Genomic DNA, 15901 nt, shown 5'->3' on the forward strand with positions numbered 1-15901 from the left:
TAGTGACCAATAAAAGAACTAAGGGGGTAAGAAGCAAGCTTTTTTTCATATAGTTTATCATTGAACGATTCACATGTCATGTATTTCACAAGATAACACGATCGTAAACTTCCGTCAACAATGGGAACATGTCAGTGGAAAGTGTTGTTACAATATACCACATGTAACAAAGGGGAATAATGGTGTACTTATTTTCACATTCTTTTCTATACCAAGAACGAGAATACAAGGATTTCTTTAACATGAATACCACCTATCGCTGTGTAAGCCAACTTTGACTCCAAATGCAAGTATCTTTTAAGTTTCTGACACTTTTTTTTTTCTTCGTCCTCAAATGTATGGGTTTCTGACCAGCTTTCAAACTATTTCTTACAGACATGTAGGTAAGATAGAAGACAATAATACCAGACTGGTCATTTGATAATCATGGCTCTCACGAGCTCGCATGGACTCAAACTCATTAATCTCAATGAGGCTCGCTATAGCTCGAGTTCAATCTCGCTACTGTCAATATAACTTGTGTTAGCTTGATCTTGCACTAATATCCCAATTCCTTGCGTTTGCTACGAGTTCCAGCGCACTATTCTCAACTGGGTTTGCATTCGCTCGTGAGCGAGCTCATTAACTTCATTGGGGCTCGTACTTGCGACTTCGGACATTTCTGCCACGAAGTATTCAAACTGCGATCCTGAACGGACTCAAGTTCGGAGACTTGATTGCTCGTGGGGACCAAATATTTCAGAGGTAGAGAGTCTCTTGTAGGTTTGATTTCAGGTCATGTAACTTGTAGTGAACGATATTGCCGGAACACTTCTTGAAAGGAGGAGTTCTCTGCCTCTCACTATACTATCTTTATTCCTCAAGTATTCCATCATTATTCACTTCCACCATTAAAGGTCTTCGCTACAGTACTTCCTACTTTCTTCAATTGTGGTGAATATAATTTACAATAAAGAATTTTTGAAATATAATAATTGGGCCAAACAGTATCTGCAGAGTTACCTACAGATAAGAGTTAGTGCCGTCTCATCTTGGAAAAGTGTCGCAAAAGTGATGTCTTGTCTAGGAAAGTGTATCTGTTTCTATTGGAAGAGTTCTGTCTCGTCTCGTCTCATAGGTAACTGTGTGCAAAATTTATTAAATGAACTAATTAGCTGTTCTCGAGATCTTTCCTATAACGTCAACATTTGAATGCCCGATAATAATGATGTTATAAACTATCCACCCAGATTTCTTCTCTATAATAAAAAATCTGGAAGCAGTTATGGATTAATTCATTTAATAGGATTTTGTAGATATTAACAGGCTCACTTTTTATTAGGATTACGTGAGTGGAATTTACAATATTGTAAGGTTTACACCTCTCTACATCCGTTATTCAGCACAATAACTCTTGAACGAAAGCAATATTTTCATTTTTGGAGGGGATAATGGACAGCTAGAGTAATTACATCAAGTTCTTTAATGGAGTCAATCTGTTAATATATTAACGGGACATACAGTCCATCCGTTACTCCACATGATCACTCTTGAACGAAGACTAATTTTTATGTTTAATTTCTTCAGTAGATCGCTAAAGGAATTATCTCTGTCAAGTTCGCTAATTGGGTCAATCCGATACAATCTTAACAGATATTAGCAATTTTAACGATAGATCCATATCCCATTTTCTATTATTAAAACAACGATAGTATAAGTTACACCATGCGCGCCAACTACGTGGGTGCTCCGGGGCTCTGGCACCCACATAAATAATCTTGTGGATGCGCCGCACCTACAAGATTTTTAGTTTAAACCCGTTTCCTTTGCGTTTAAGACAGCCGTGTTACCGACTGAGGTAGGGCGGCCCCAACTTATAGTACCAATATATTTTACTTTATCACAACACAGGCCTTTGTGGCAGGGTTCATAAAAGATTTTAACTAAAAATAAATCAATAAAACATCGAGACTTCCCTGAAAACATGTAGGCTAACACATCCCGTCATTGGTAGCACCCACATAAATTTTGGAAAGTCGAGTTACACATCCTGCCGTTAGATAACAGCAAACATTTTCCAACGGTTGACATCTACCGGACGAAATCGAAATTTTTAGTGCGTGATCCTTTTTACTGTCTACCAGACTTTATTATTTTACAAAATAATCCTTTCTAACCTGCAGGGTTCATAAGTATAGTGTGTTCCCAAAGATGGGACACACATCAATAGATCTCGTTCAATTGAATAAAGCGATGTGGGTGAGTGTAAATCCTCATGTGTAGTTTTCGAGAAAGTCCACAAAAACTAAGTTCTTTTGTAAACTTAAAAATTGATGTACGATAACTACGCCATCTACTAAGATGAAACTGGTACCAAAATATACTGTCTTCACTGTTTTCATTATGGCACTAGCAAGACGCCAATACACAGTATGGGTAATGAGATATAGTCCACGATTATGATTAGCTCTTAAACTTTAAGTTTTGTTTAGCTATAAAATTGCCCAGAGATAAGACACTCTGAGAAAAAAAGGACTAGGATTTCCGAGTGGATACATCGTATTTACGCGGGTGCGCTCCTTAAGTAATGTAATTTCATGTATAAAAGTACAGCAGGTGGGAACACCATGCCAAGTCTGGAGTTCGGCGTCGAACTAGGCTCGCTGTGATTGGATAATTTTATTCACATGATTGATTTCGTGTTAAAAACTATTACTCTCGTAAGGTAGGGAGTCACAGATTTAGAAAGAACCAAGAGGGAACACTCGTAGGAAGGTAGTAACAACATTATATACCTAAGTTACCACCGTCGGAATGGGTATGTCTTTAATTCTAGATTTGAAATGGTGGTCCCACAATACAAAATTTTCATCGGACGGTGGTGTGGATCGTACTACTGATGAAACAACATTACTTAATGTGGTGACGCGCGTAACCTGGTAAAAACAGCATTTACATGCCGACTGGATTATGCATTTTTCTCCGTGCACATATGAATCAAAAGATCAGATTGAGCTTAACAAAATGAGATGCGTGATGGTAGATTTCGAGAAATACAAGAAAAACGAAATTTTATGGTACTAAAAAGCACATCATTCGTTGCCAATAATAACTGATAAATTTTATTCTGGGGGGGCCTGCGGTGGCTCAGTGGTAGAGCGTTCACCTCTGGTGCATTGGATCCTTGGTTCGATTCCAGCTCGCGCCAAGTGAGCTTTTTGGTAACCAAAACGCCATGTGCATTAGTTTTCTCGGGGTTTTCCCGTTTCCTTTCAGTTTCTTGATTTCATTAATTCACATCATCACCGTCTCGTTTAGCCAAGCCGGGATAATTGTGGAACGGTAAAACAAAGATAAACTTTTTATTCTACTGGAATAGATTCTTTATATATTCATTTACTGCATATACAGAGTGTTTCAAAACAACAGCGACAATGTTTGGGAGATAATTCCTGGCACCAAGATAAGACAAAAAGTATAGACCAACCTGGGTGCAGAAATGTTTCCTTTCGGAGTTATAACCTGCCGAAAAGATAAAAAAATGAACTTTAATGCTCCATAGCTCCAATACTATGGGATCTCTGATAAAATCTGAGTTGTTACATATTCTTGAGGACTGAATCCATATTAAAAACTGCTTATCACTATCTTTTTCCGTTTTATCCATTATGCAATTAGTGTTGTAATAGAAAAATTGTAGATGTTTCACCACTTCTGGTTTGAACACACACACACAAAAATCGAGACAAAACTCATGCCTTGAACGCTCAATATATGTCAAAAAGACACTTTTCGATATCTCTTAGCGTTTCTGTTCTGTGGAAATAAGTATTGAAACCGGAAGTACTAGTAAATTTCAACTACTCCTGATTTTGGTAGAGTTTTGCGATACTGATGGTATGTTCTTTTTAGACGCTAAATCAATTGCTAAAAACCACTTGTTGCTATTTCAATTTTTGTTCTATGGCGATGAATAAGAAACCAGAAACCGATTATTTCTACTGAATAGATTTGAATAGAAGGTTAACAAAGAAAATGGTACCAATTCTTGGAACGCTGAATCGATTACAATATACCACTTTTGGATATCTCCTATCATTTCCGGTTTCGATAGAGTGTTGTTGCTGCTGATTGTATCTCTTAAAACGCCGAATTGATTGCAAAAAAATGTTTGTTGCTACCTATTACTGTTCTATGGTGATCAGAGTTGAAAACAGTAACGATTGATTTCTACCACTTCTGGTTTGAATAGAGGAGAACATGAGACGTCTTTCTGATACGATGGGACGCTAATTCGATTACGTAAAACCACTTTTTGACATCTTTTACCATATTTATACTATGGAAATCAGTATTTAAACCGGAAGTAATAATAAATTTGAACCACTTCCGCTTTTGGTAATGTTGTGATTAATCATAATGCGTTTATCTTGAGACGTGAAATCGTTTGCAAAAACCGCTTCTGGGTATGTGTTACCGCTTTCCGTTTTATGGCGATAAACGTTGAAACCGTAAATGGTTAATTTGAATCACTTCCGGATTGAATAGAAAGTTAACGGAGAAGATGGAACCTATTCTTGGGCAGCCGAATCTATTACAAGAAATCGCTTTGACGATCTGTCTTACCATTTTTGCTCTGATACCTGTCAACAGATGGATGGAAGAACGTTAAATTCTAGTAGTGAATAACGAATCACAGCCCGAGTTCGAGTTAGCGCGCGCCCCAGTGAGACCGAGGAGGAGCGAATGTGAGTTCCATTGAGGATAGCAAGCACGAATTCTTAGTAAGCACGTGCCCAATGAGGTTACTGAGTATGTGATCGACCTAGCGCGAGACCAATTTGAGGACAGTGATGATTTCATATTTCAGTTCTCGGAAGGTGCAAAAATACCTGGCAACCTGCGTTGAGCGCAGTCGTAAATATGCCCAGGGGCTGAATTCCGTAGCTGCGGGAGGAGTTCCTGTTGGCCACCTACGGAAATCATCATTGATTGAGGATTATACTATGAGCCTGAGCCAGACCTACATATATTTAAATATATTAAATATGTAGGTCTAGGCCTGAGCCCGCGCGACCCCGGTTCCGATTTGTCATTTCAGAGAGAAGGTTACGTCGCCGTGATTAAAACCAAAGAAATTCAGCATCTGCATATAGAACAAAAACTTTAGTAACTTGTGTGCCTCAGTGAATATATTACTGGTGATAGTTCTCCAGTTCATGTCTTGCATGGAAACAAATGCCTCGTATGCATAGAGCTTAACTGGAAAAGCCCTGGGAAAGAGATTATGAAGAATACAGAAAAAATAATATAAATGTAGTCCTGACGTAATTATGTTGAGAGTAATCACCCAAGATATGATCCTGTTTCTGTCGCATGCACCTTTAGGCCTTTTGAACTTGAGCAACAAATCGGATTCACTAGTAGTACGTACCGTTACTATCTCTTATTCATTTTATAAGGAAGGGCCGCGGTGGCTCAGTGGTAGAGCGTTCACCTCTGGTGCTTGGGGTCCCGGGTTCGATCCCAGCCCCCGCCAAGTGAACTTTGTGGTGGACAAACACCGAGTGCGTGTGTTTTCTCGGGGTTCTCCCGTTTCCTCCCACTTTCTTCATTCCACCATTTCATTCATTACTCATCATCACGGTCTCCTTTAGCCTAACCGGCATAACCGTGGGACGTAAAACTCAAAGATTTCAATTTTCATTTCATTTTATAAGGTAAGCGGTAGAAACAAACAAACTAAGACATCTTCATTTGTTTTTTTCCTTACAATCAGATGAAAGAAAGAGTGCAATGCCATTGCTGTTAGAAGTGATCTGTAATAGTGATCTGGCAATTCGGATGATGATAATAATAGGCATATATTTGTAATTTTTCACACTTTCAAAGTACCCACCCATCCTATGCACTCCTGTAGTCAATGACTCTCTTCGTCAGGATTTATAGAGCAGAAAAGCCGAAAGACAAGAGAGAAAGAAATCCAAAACTTTCACTACATTTCTTTTTAACTCCCTTCTCTACATCACCAATCCTTTGTCATTACAAGCGATAATAATTACTGTCATTGATAAAGCATGAGTGGCCAACACGGTATTAGTTTCAGCGTTGATCACATGAATGAGCGCCTGGATAATTCAACTCTGGAGGGTATATCTGAAATGTGAATGTGGTGTCATATGCGTATTCATTGTAAAAGCATGTCTAGATATGTGTGTGTGTACGTTGATGAACGCTTGAGTTGCTACACTTCGTAATCGTAAAGCTAATGGTGTTTCATCAGATGGAAAGAAACAGCTGATATACTATATCTGTGAAAGGTTGTATGTTCCTATATATTACTACCTTTTTCTTTCATACTCTCACCGCTGTTTGCGAGAGGTTGTGTCATGAATATTATTTGTAACAGCTAGCAGGTTCTTATCCTGTTATGTATCATACATGACTACCTCTCGCATAATTTCATGCAAAACACTAGTATGTCTAAAGACTTGTTTTACATTAGTGTATATTAGTGAATGCAGTTGTACAAGTATTAGATTGAATTCTATTTCATCACAATTACGTGTTTACACTTTAAGAAATTAAATAAACAAAGATTATTTGACAAAATATACGTATTTACTAAACCAGTGTTATTCAACCGGTGGTACGCGTACCCCTTGGGGTACGCGAAGATGTTTCTGGGGGTACGTAATCCTGAAATAATCGTATTTCCAATATTTATTGAATGATTATAGTTGGAGATTTTCATTTCTTTCCTATGTATGATTTTCGAGATGGCGTCAAGCGCATCTAATATTTCCAAGTAATCGGGTAATATTTATTGCGTACAGTTTCAGAGTTTTTTCCCACACGCATGAATCCATTTTCTAGATCTCTGTAAATTATCCTACGGTTTTGGAAACTTGACAAAAAATACCCCAGTCCTGTAATTTGTAGTCTTTATAATTATATTTGTAATCCGTATATACAAACCGTAAGTGCATCTCATTTTGGAAAAAATATATACATCTCATTAACAGGTTAGTTCTAAAGTTACTTTTAGTTTTTGAATTTTTAACATTGTTCTCAGTGTACGAATTATTAGGAAAGATGAGGGAAAAATTCTCCTCAGTAGAATCGGATGTCTTCCATATGTTTTCAAATTTCCCATGTTGATTTTTTCGGATGTGCATTTTATCTCCCTGTAGATAGTCTTTTGATTGGCACACTGGTTGTCCTTTTGTTGGGTCTCTATTTGTCCCCCTTTTTAATCAATAGAACATGTGTATTAAGTTTAATAAGTTAATTTCGATTTAATTTCTTTTAAATAGCTTCAGGGGTACGCGAGAAAAAAAGGTTGAATAGCACTTGACTAAACAACATTATTACACAGCAGGCTTTTAGCCACAACAGTAAGACAGGGAGAGCTAAGATAATTATTTGTCGCCTTACATTCATAATTTCTCAGTACGTAAATGCTATTTTTATGAAATACTGTACATTTTTTTCTCAATGAGCTACGTATTTTAAATGCACTCAACAATTAGTACAATTTAATGTAATTCCAACATTTCTGAAGATTGAAAATGGATTACAAATTGAATAATGTATATAAAGCAAGCATATCTGCAGAAGATGAAACTGTCTGGAACTTTCATGAAAAGAAGAAAAAACGAAATACCGGGAAGCAGTCATATTAGCAAATGCAAAAAAATAAATCAGTGTTTGAACATTTTTAAAAATGACTTTTGGTCATTGTATAACGTGTCCAAATACGTCCTGAAGTTATCTAGCAATGAACAAAGAATATCTAGAATGTATCATAACAGTGGGTAATTGGAATTGCCCTAAGAGTGTTCAAAATGTACTTGAACTTCTGCTGTGTCTAACGGGTATACAGTCAAAAGTGACCTGTAAATGTATAATGTTCTAAATTGTTTAAAAGTCATTTTTTGTCCGTATACCTATTGGACACATCAGGACTTCAGGTACATTTCGAACACTCGTATAGTAATTCTTATTATCCACTATTAGGAAGCATTCTGAACATTTTCTCTTCACTGATACACTTCAGGACATTTTTGAACAAGTAAAACAATGATCAAAAGTAGTCCCAAAGAAATGTCCAAATTGTGATTAAATACTGCTTTATTTTATTTTATTTTATTTTATTTTATTTTATTTTATTTTATTTATTTTATTTATTTATTGTTAGAATAGGGGAAGAACTGACGGAAGAGAGTACAATTGGAAGGGGAGTTCGACAAGGATGCTGCCTCTCGCCAACACTATTTAATGTCTATCTAGAAGAGATAGTAAAAAAGAGCCTACATGATGATGATGGCATTTCGGTAGGAGGTAGAATGATTAGATGCATAAGATTTGCAGACGATATGGCCCTTGTTGCAGAATCTGAAAAGAAAATCAATAAAATGTTAGAAAAAATGAAAAAGGGGTTTGAAGAATATGGGATGAAAATAAATGTTAGAAAGACAAAAGCCATGGTGATTGGAACGAAGGGGTCTGTGTCAAATATAAAAGTAGGAGGGGAGAAAATAGAACAAGTGAATAGTTTTCGATACCTGGGTAGTGTTCTTAGTAATGACATGAAATGCAAACGTGAAATAAAAGCAAGGATAGGAATGGCGAAAGAAGCCTTTAAAAGAAAGAAAAGTCTGTTTTGTGGGACCTTGAACAAAGAGTTGAGAAAAAGACTCATAAAATGCTTCGTGTGGAGTGTTGTGCTGTATGGGGCGGAAACGTGGACATTGCGTAAGGGTGACGAAAATCGACTGGAAGCCTTCGAAATGTGGGTGTGGAGAAGAATGGAAAGAGTTAGTTGGGTCGAGCGGAAAACGAATGAGAGAGTGTTAGAAATGGTGGGTGAGAAAAGAACACTTTTAGATATTATTAGGAAGAGGAAGAAAAACTGATTGGGACATTGCCTAAGAAGAGATTGTATCATGAGGGACGTCCTAGAGGGTATGGTGGCGGGAAAGAGAGGGAGGGGGCGAAAGAGACTACAATTAATGGATGATATTAAAACAGAAAGATCATACGCGAAGACGAAAAGGTTAACGGAGGATCGTGGAGCATGGAAGCTTCTCAGCTGCGGCAAGTGACCTGCCAATAAAGGCAGAATACCTATGATGATTTATTTATTTATTTATTTATTTATTTATTTTTGCTTCACTGTGAAATGCTGCTTTCGACAGAACACTTGAATTTCTGAAAACAATAAATGACTAAATCCATTCCTACTTTAGCGATGCAAAGAATCGTTCTCATGTCAATAAAGTCACAAAACACAATAAAATTGATGAAGTTATAACAATAATAGAAAACCATGGACCGGAAAAACAAAGGATCTTGATTTTGCCCGACAACCAAATCGGATTTTTCTTTTTCTTTTTTTTCTTCTTTTCTGGCTTCCAATAAAATAAGCTGTGGTATTTCGTGGATACTTATTTTTTGAACACATATTTATCTAAACAAACAATTGAAAATTTCAGTGGCTAATCTCCTGGTAACTCCCTAGCCACAGGACTGTTACACAATCGTCAATAAAGACCTTCGTTGAACTATTAAGTTTCTTACGCCAATAACTTTCTTAAGTTTCAGATAGGACCAGTGTACATTATACATAAGAATGGAGCAATGGAAGGAACCTTGAAATATAGTAAATCAAGGTTTATATTTAAATTAAAACTACTTCTTTAGAAACTACTTTTGAATAGTGTTTAATATGTCAAAAAGTGTCCTGAAATTTCCCATTCGTGAACAAAAAGACTAAAACACATCCTAACCGTGTTTAGCAGAAAGTGCCTTAAAAATGTTCAAAATATGTCCAAATTGTACACGTGTCTAAACAGTTTAGAAACGACTATTGGACACAGTTGGTACATTTTACAGATTACCGACATCTTTGAACACCCTTGGGTTACACATATTCACCCCTTTTAGATACTGTGTTTTCATAGTATGTCCCAGGTGTATTTGCAAAATATGTCATAACCTTGTTTTCATATTATTATCATATTATTAGCAACTTATAATTACGTTGTCTTCATATTGGAGAAGATTGTAATCGAATGTTCTGATCGTTATTATTATTAACACATTTTGTGTATGAGCTGGCGACTCTACTGCCAGTTTATTGATATATATTGTTTGACGCAAAATTTCCTCGGTTCGTTGGATTTGAGTTTAGAGTCTCTTTCAACACCGAAGCTCTGTGAGATATGGACCTACAGTTTAAGGCAGAACTCTAACCATCGTAATACGTTCAAGTATTTCAAGGCTTTCCTACCGAGAATTGAACCCGGGACCCTGTACACCGAAGGCGCAACTGCTAACTCTTAGACCAACGAAGAGGGAGGTAGGGGAATTTCCTATTATAAGTGTGGGCATAAGGGAACAGTTGCTCCAAGACCTCCGATGACCACTTGCTTTTGGAAGCCTTTAGTTCACAGAAATAAACTAATACTTGCTAACGTGCATTACTATCACATAATTTCTTCATCGGATTAAAGAGGTTAGCGACCGATTAGAAAAGCTTCAGTAAAATATGTCTTTTCTTGTGTGTTTTATGTTGGATCTGCAAATGGAATACAGCACATTTGTAGCCATTATATTACTCTTTCTCTCGTATAGCTCTCCCTGCATTTATGGAAAGATTTTGTTTCATAACGTCAGGCAGCAATGCAATGAAAAATAGTGGGAGCAATCAGATCAAGAGATCTAAACGTTAACACTTTCTCTTAATGCGTTTTAATGTTTGTAGGAGCGCATGTTCTTGAGCAACATTTATGGGCTAAATATTTTAACTTAATTCTTTGCATGAGTGATTTTTCGCCGACGGATACTTACTTCACAGTATGGTATAACGACAAGTACCTGTTTGTAATTGTCTTATGCACTACATATAAATTATTGTTAAACACATTATTTAACTTTTTTTCCCACACACCGTTTGACATTTTCTGACTGTGTTGTTATGTATATGTTAGTTTGTTTCTCGTAATTAATTTGCATTTTTGAGACATTCTCCTTAAGTATCTTTCTGTTCTAACAATATCCTTTTTCTTTTTCTTCTTACAGATTTGTCTCGCTCCGTTTTCCGTCGGAGTCTAAGCGAGAAAGCTCCTTTGAACCATAGTCACCTCTTTAACGACACCATGAGGCTACGGACTCGGCCAAGTCGGGTTGATTCCAGGCACATTTTTGCGCTGATGCCAGTAGAGGACACTACTGCTCCTACTACTTCTGAACCCACCACCAACAGCAACAGCACACTCAGCAGCATCAACAGCACCAGTGGGAGCAACTTGGAAGCATGCAAAGCTCTATCGTCGTCAACTCGAATGTTGAGCCCGAGTCGTCCTAAGGAGCCACCGCCACCCCCTCCCCCCCCGAAAGCTGTGCCAACAGTAAAATCGTCTTCAGCACCAGTGGTACCAGAACCACCACCACTTCCGCCTCCACCACCACCACCACCGCCTCGTCAGATCTTTCCTTTTACCAGGAAAGAACTGGTCGAGATTAACAACAGACTTCAACCAGCAGAGTCCTTAACGGATTCTGTTTTGTCGTCATCATTTTCGAATGTTAAGATCAGAACAGGACATTCTTCCAAGAAACAACGTCCGCTGTCGTGGTCCCCGAGCCCTGATAGTGATATTATTAACATAGTGGTTCGTGAACTGGATATTGACGGTCCTCCTCTTGAAGGAACGCAAGTTTCAGAAAGTTTGAGCAGTGCCTTATCCACAGAGAAACCGACAACCGAAGAATATCAGGAACGTCATGTGTGTAAAGTGACTGTGACATCACCCCCAGTTCCGACTCCTACAAAAGTTGGTAGTGCAAACGACAGCCCAATTCACGTTTCAGTTCCATCACCGTCCATCCAAATCCGCGGCGGTCAAGAACATCGTCTTGAAATCAAGAACGAGTGTATTCAACAGCCGAGACAATGTACCTCGATACAGATCAACTGTTCCTCTTCAACCGGATCGGTGCAACAAACGGTGGAGCATAGTAGCTCATCATCGTCATCCGTGGTTGAAGGCAACAATAACAAACTAACAATAAGTGTTGGTGGGCATGATGATTCAGGCTCTCTTTCCGTTATATCTTCAAATCATCAAGTGTATACTACGGTGTCCGTGACGTCAGAGCAAAGGACGTGTGGGGACGGGAGTAGTGATGATGATGGGGCTGGATTTGAGGAACGTGATGATACAGTGAAATGTCCCAATAACATTGTCGATAGTGAAAAATCACACGCCGAGGGAAATGTAGTGAGTGGTGCTTTTATTATGGATGTGTCTGAACCTCAGACGCCGCAAACAGTTAATGAAGTACTCAACAATGATAAGAAAGAGGACAGTGAATTGCCTGAGTACTTCAATTTGGACCCTGTGGAGGCCGTTCGGAGGAACCTAGTTCCTCATGTTTGTGGGCGAGGTTTAGATTCACCTTCAGAAAAAGGACCCGCTAACGATAACAAATCATCTTCAGAACCACCGTACTCAACAAGAAGGTCTTCCACCTCTACAAGACCAAGAACGAAAGCATTTGAAAATCAACAAGCGGAAATAAACATACCGAGCGTGTCGACGAGTAAAGATGTTCCGCCATATGCACTCCCAGACACGCCCTTAACTGCAACAACAAGAAGTGGTGAAGAATCAACTGAAATTCAACAACAGCTAGAGGCGGAGATGCCTTCAACGGAACCTGAGAGTACTACGTCACTCTCGCTTTCAAGGTCAAAATTTTACGTATTTGTCGAATCAATGGTCCACCAAGACCCTCAAGAGGATGTGGACAATGAGTTCGATGACGACGAGGAAAATGATTGTGAAGAAAAGGACAGGGAAAACCATTATGAAATAATTCGTGATCCCATTTACGAAGAAATTCGCGATAGTTCGTTGACAGAGACTATTGTCGACGATGACACAACCGGTTTGTCGTTAAATTCTACAAATGGTAAAAAATCTATATTTGAAGGTGCTTCGAAGTACGATATTTTGAGTTATCTAGTTGGTGCTAAAGAACGTGGGATATCGTTGGAACCGGAATATGATTCAATTCTAGCAGATCAAGAGGACTTAGATTTGGATAAAACGACATCGTTAGATTTGTCGCAGAGGAACAAAGGAAATCGAGTGAGTCATATCAGTAATGCAAGTGATTCTAGTGAGGACAGTAACTTGGCATCACTTACGGAAGCATCCAAAGTAAGTACTATGTCTTATTTTTTTATTTAATATTTTACATCTTAGTTGTTTATATAATGTATTAACTATTTTCATTCATGTAAATTGCTTAATGAGAAACGGGCAAATACATATAGGGCGTTTAGAGCACTGATTTCGCGTCCGTTCTTCGCATGGCAAGAATACATTTATGATATTATTCTTTGCAAAAACATTAAGACCCTTTTCCCGTAGAATATGCATTTCAATCAAAATGGAATTATAAAAACCTATGTCGGACCAAGTGCTTTGTTCAAAATTTCATTCAAATGGTTCACCCGTTTTCCTGTGATGATAGGACAGACGGAAGTCATTTTTATATACTGAAAAATAATAAATAGAAATTGCTCACTTCCTCTCGTTAAAATCGAATTTCGGTGTAGTATGTGCCCACTTGTTTTGAAAAGGACTTTATATATATATATATATATATATATATATATATATATATATATATATATATATATATATATATATATATATATATATATATAATATGTGTTTCATATCCCAAACATGTCTCTAATCTTAAGAGATTTCGAGATATGAGCATATTATAACGATTGTAACCCCACTCTTTTTCTTCCTTTCTAAGAAAAACGTCAAAAAACGCTGAAACGCGTCTTTATTTACTTTAAATTAAAATTCTAAATACCTATGTTTATGTCTCTGATCTTTTTCTAAGGTTTCGAAATATGGCCGTCTTATTAATACAATTGTAATTCCCATCCTTCTTTTCGTCCCTTCTATGGAAGACATAAAAAAAACGCTGAAACATGTCTTTAAGTATTTTAAATAAAAAGTCTAAATACCAAGTCTCATATCTCAAACCTTAAGAAATTTCGAAATATGGCCATTTTATTATAATAATTACAACCCCCACCCTTTCCTTCCCTTGTAGGGGAAATATTTTTTTAAAAACATGATGTGTATGTCTAATTATTAGAAATGGGAAGTACATATATACCAGATTTTATGCTTCTACCCTTCAGAGATTCGGAGATTTGACTATAATTTTACTATTGCTACAATAATTGCCACCATTATTTCTCCCTTTTCTCATCAAATTCCCAAAACTCCTTCCTTAATGGTATCTTACGTCACAAATCCTATGCGCGGTCAAATTTTCAAGTTTATAGATTAAGCGGTTTGGAATGGGTGTTGATTAGTTCAGTCACTCAGTAAGGACTTCTTTTATATAAATAGATATTTGGACATGCATCTTTTAAGCTTAGCTTCAGATAGAAATCTTAAGCTCTGTGTAATAGAGATAAAAATGAAATGCAGATAGAGATTAATATGTCCAAATGACCAAAAGTTGACGTGTGCATTGTACGCGCCATATCTAGGATCTACCATTTGGTTTTTTGTTCTTGTCAAAGATTATGGAATTTTATTTTAAGTTGGTGATCTACTGATTCTGTGTGGATAGGAAAAAGTAACGCTGAAAGTAAAAGAATGTAGAGATGCAATTAAATGAAATAGTAAATAGGAATAAACAATAAATAAATATGGAAATAAATAAAAATCAGAAATCCATTACTATACATAAAATATACAATTCCTTGGTGATATAATATTGCAAAACATGGTTTATAACTTCTTATCTGGCTAATATAAAAGAGGATTCAGAAATTGACTTAAACGGTTGATTCGTTTCATAATGTTGGTTAGTTTATTAATACAAAATGAGAAATTAAAATATAGTTGTTCAATCATCGATTCAGAAGCAGAATTTTCGAAAACACTTGAATACATGTCAGCTTATTATTTTTAAAATAAAGAATGTCTACATCAAGTTTCATCTGTGCTCTCTCGTGGCTATGTGCATAGCGTATGCGCCTTTGGCGCGGGAGACCCGGGTCCAATTCCCGGCGGCAGCTAATGTGGTTCAGGTCTCACGTTAAGCTATAGGTCCACGTTTCATATACTCTCACTGATGAAATAGACGCTTAAACTTACCTCAAATTCAAATTCAAATTAAATTTTATCTCCCTAGCCTGATTGGCTCGTGAGATAATCTATTGTTCCCTGGATCAGCGTGAAGAATTCTATTTATTCCATGCAGTTTCCTCTAGGCATGTCCCTTCCCAAAAGCTGAAGTTAAAATAAATTCCGATTACATACTAGTCTTGTGCAGAGTACTCTTTTAGCAAAGTTTCAGTGCATACCTCTCACATTTTGAGTTTGACACCCCCTTCGGATAAAAGTTTCTGGAAGGTACTTTGATTACATGGTTTAATAATTCCCCATATACGACAATGGAAGATTTGACGGTGCAATTGATTTCCGCACGTACGTCAAGATGCTTGCGCCAGCTAATACCAGTGACGCAAATTCGTACGTCACAAGTTATCTCCAAGAATCTGCTTTTGTTCTTGGTTGATATTGCGAGGCGAGTGTGTTTCTCAGCACCTGGTGTTATTGGATATCTTGATGTGACAATTTGTCATATTTATTATATTAATACCAAGAGCGTACATTACATTACATTACATTACATTACATTAAAGGTTTGTTCTGAAAAACAAACCTTTTTAAAAAAGGTTTGTTCTTAATATTAAAAAAGGTTTGTTCTGATATTGAAAATCTCGTATTTGGAGCTAGATTAGTTAGAGTCTGGAGCGGAAAAGGCTAATTGGCGGGAATTAATTATGCAAATCAAACTATAA

The 15901-nt window shown here is 37.1% G+C and overlaps 1 protein-coding gene across 1 annotated transcript in view; it reads left to right on the plus strand.

The window, feature by feature from the left end:
* The window catches only part of RhoGEF64C (Rho guanine nucleotide exchange factor at 64C), a gene marked incomplete in the record, with an annotated part of 487653 nt that overhangs the window by 403687 nt on the left and 68065 nt on the right, over positions 1-15901 (plus strand). The window contains 1 exon segment of the mRNA XM_081745923.1: positions 11065-13211. Coding sequence (XP_081602049.1) covers positions 11065-13211 — 2147 coding nt within the window.

This window comes from Thermobia domestica, chromosome 18 (assembly GCF_964235325.1).
Source record: "Thermobia domestica chromosome 18, izTheDome1.hap1.1, whole genome shotgun sequence".
Lineage (NCBI taxonomy): Eukaryota > Metazoa > Arthropoda > Insecta > Zygentoma > Lepismatidae > Thermobia > Thermobia domestica.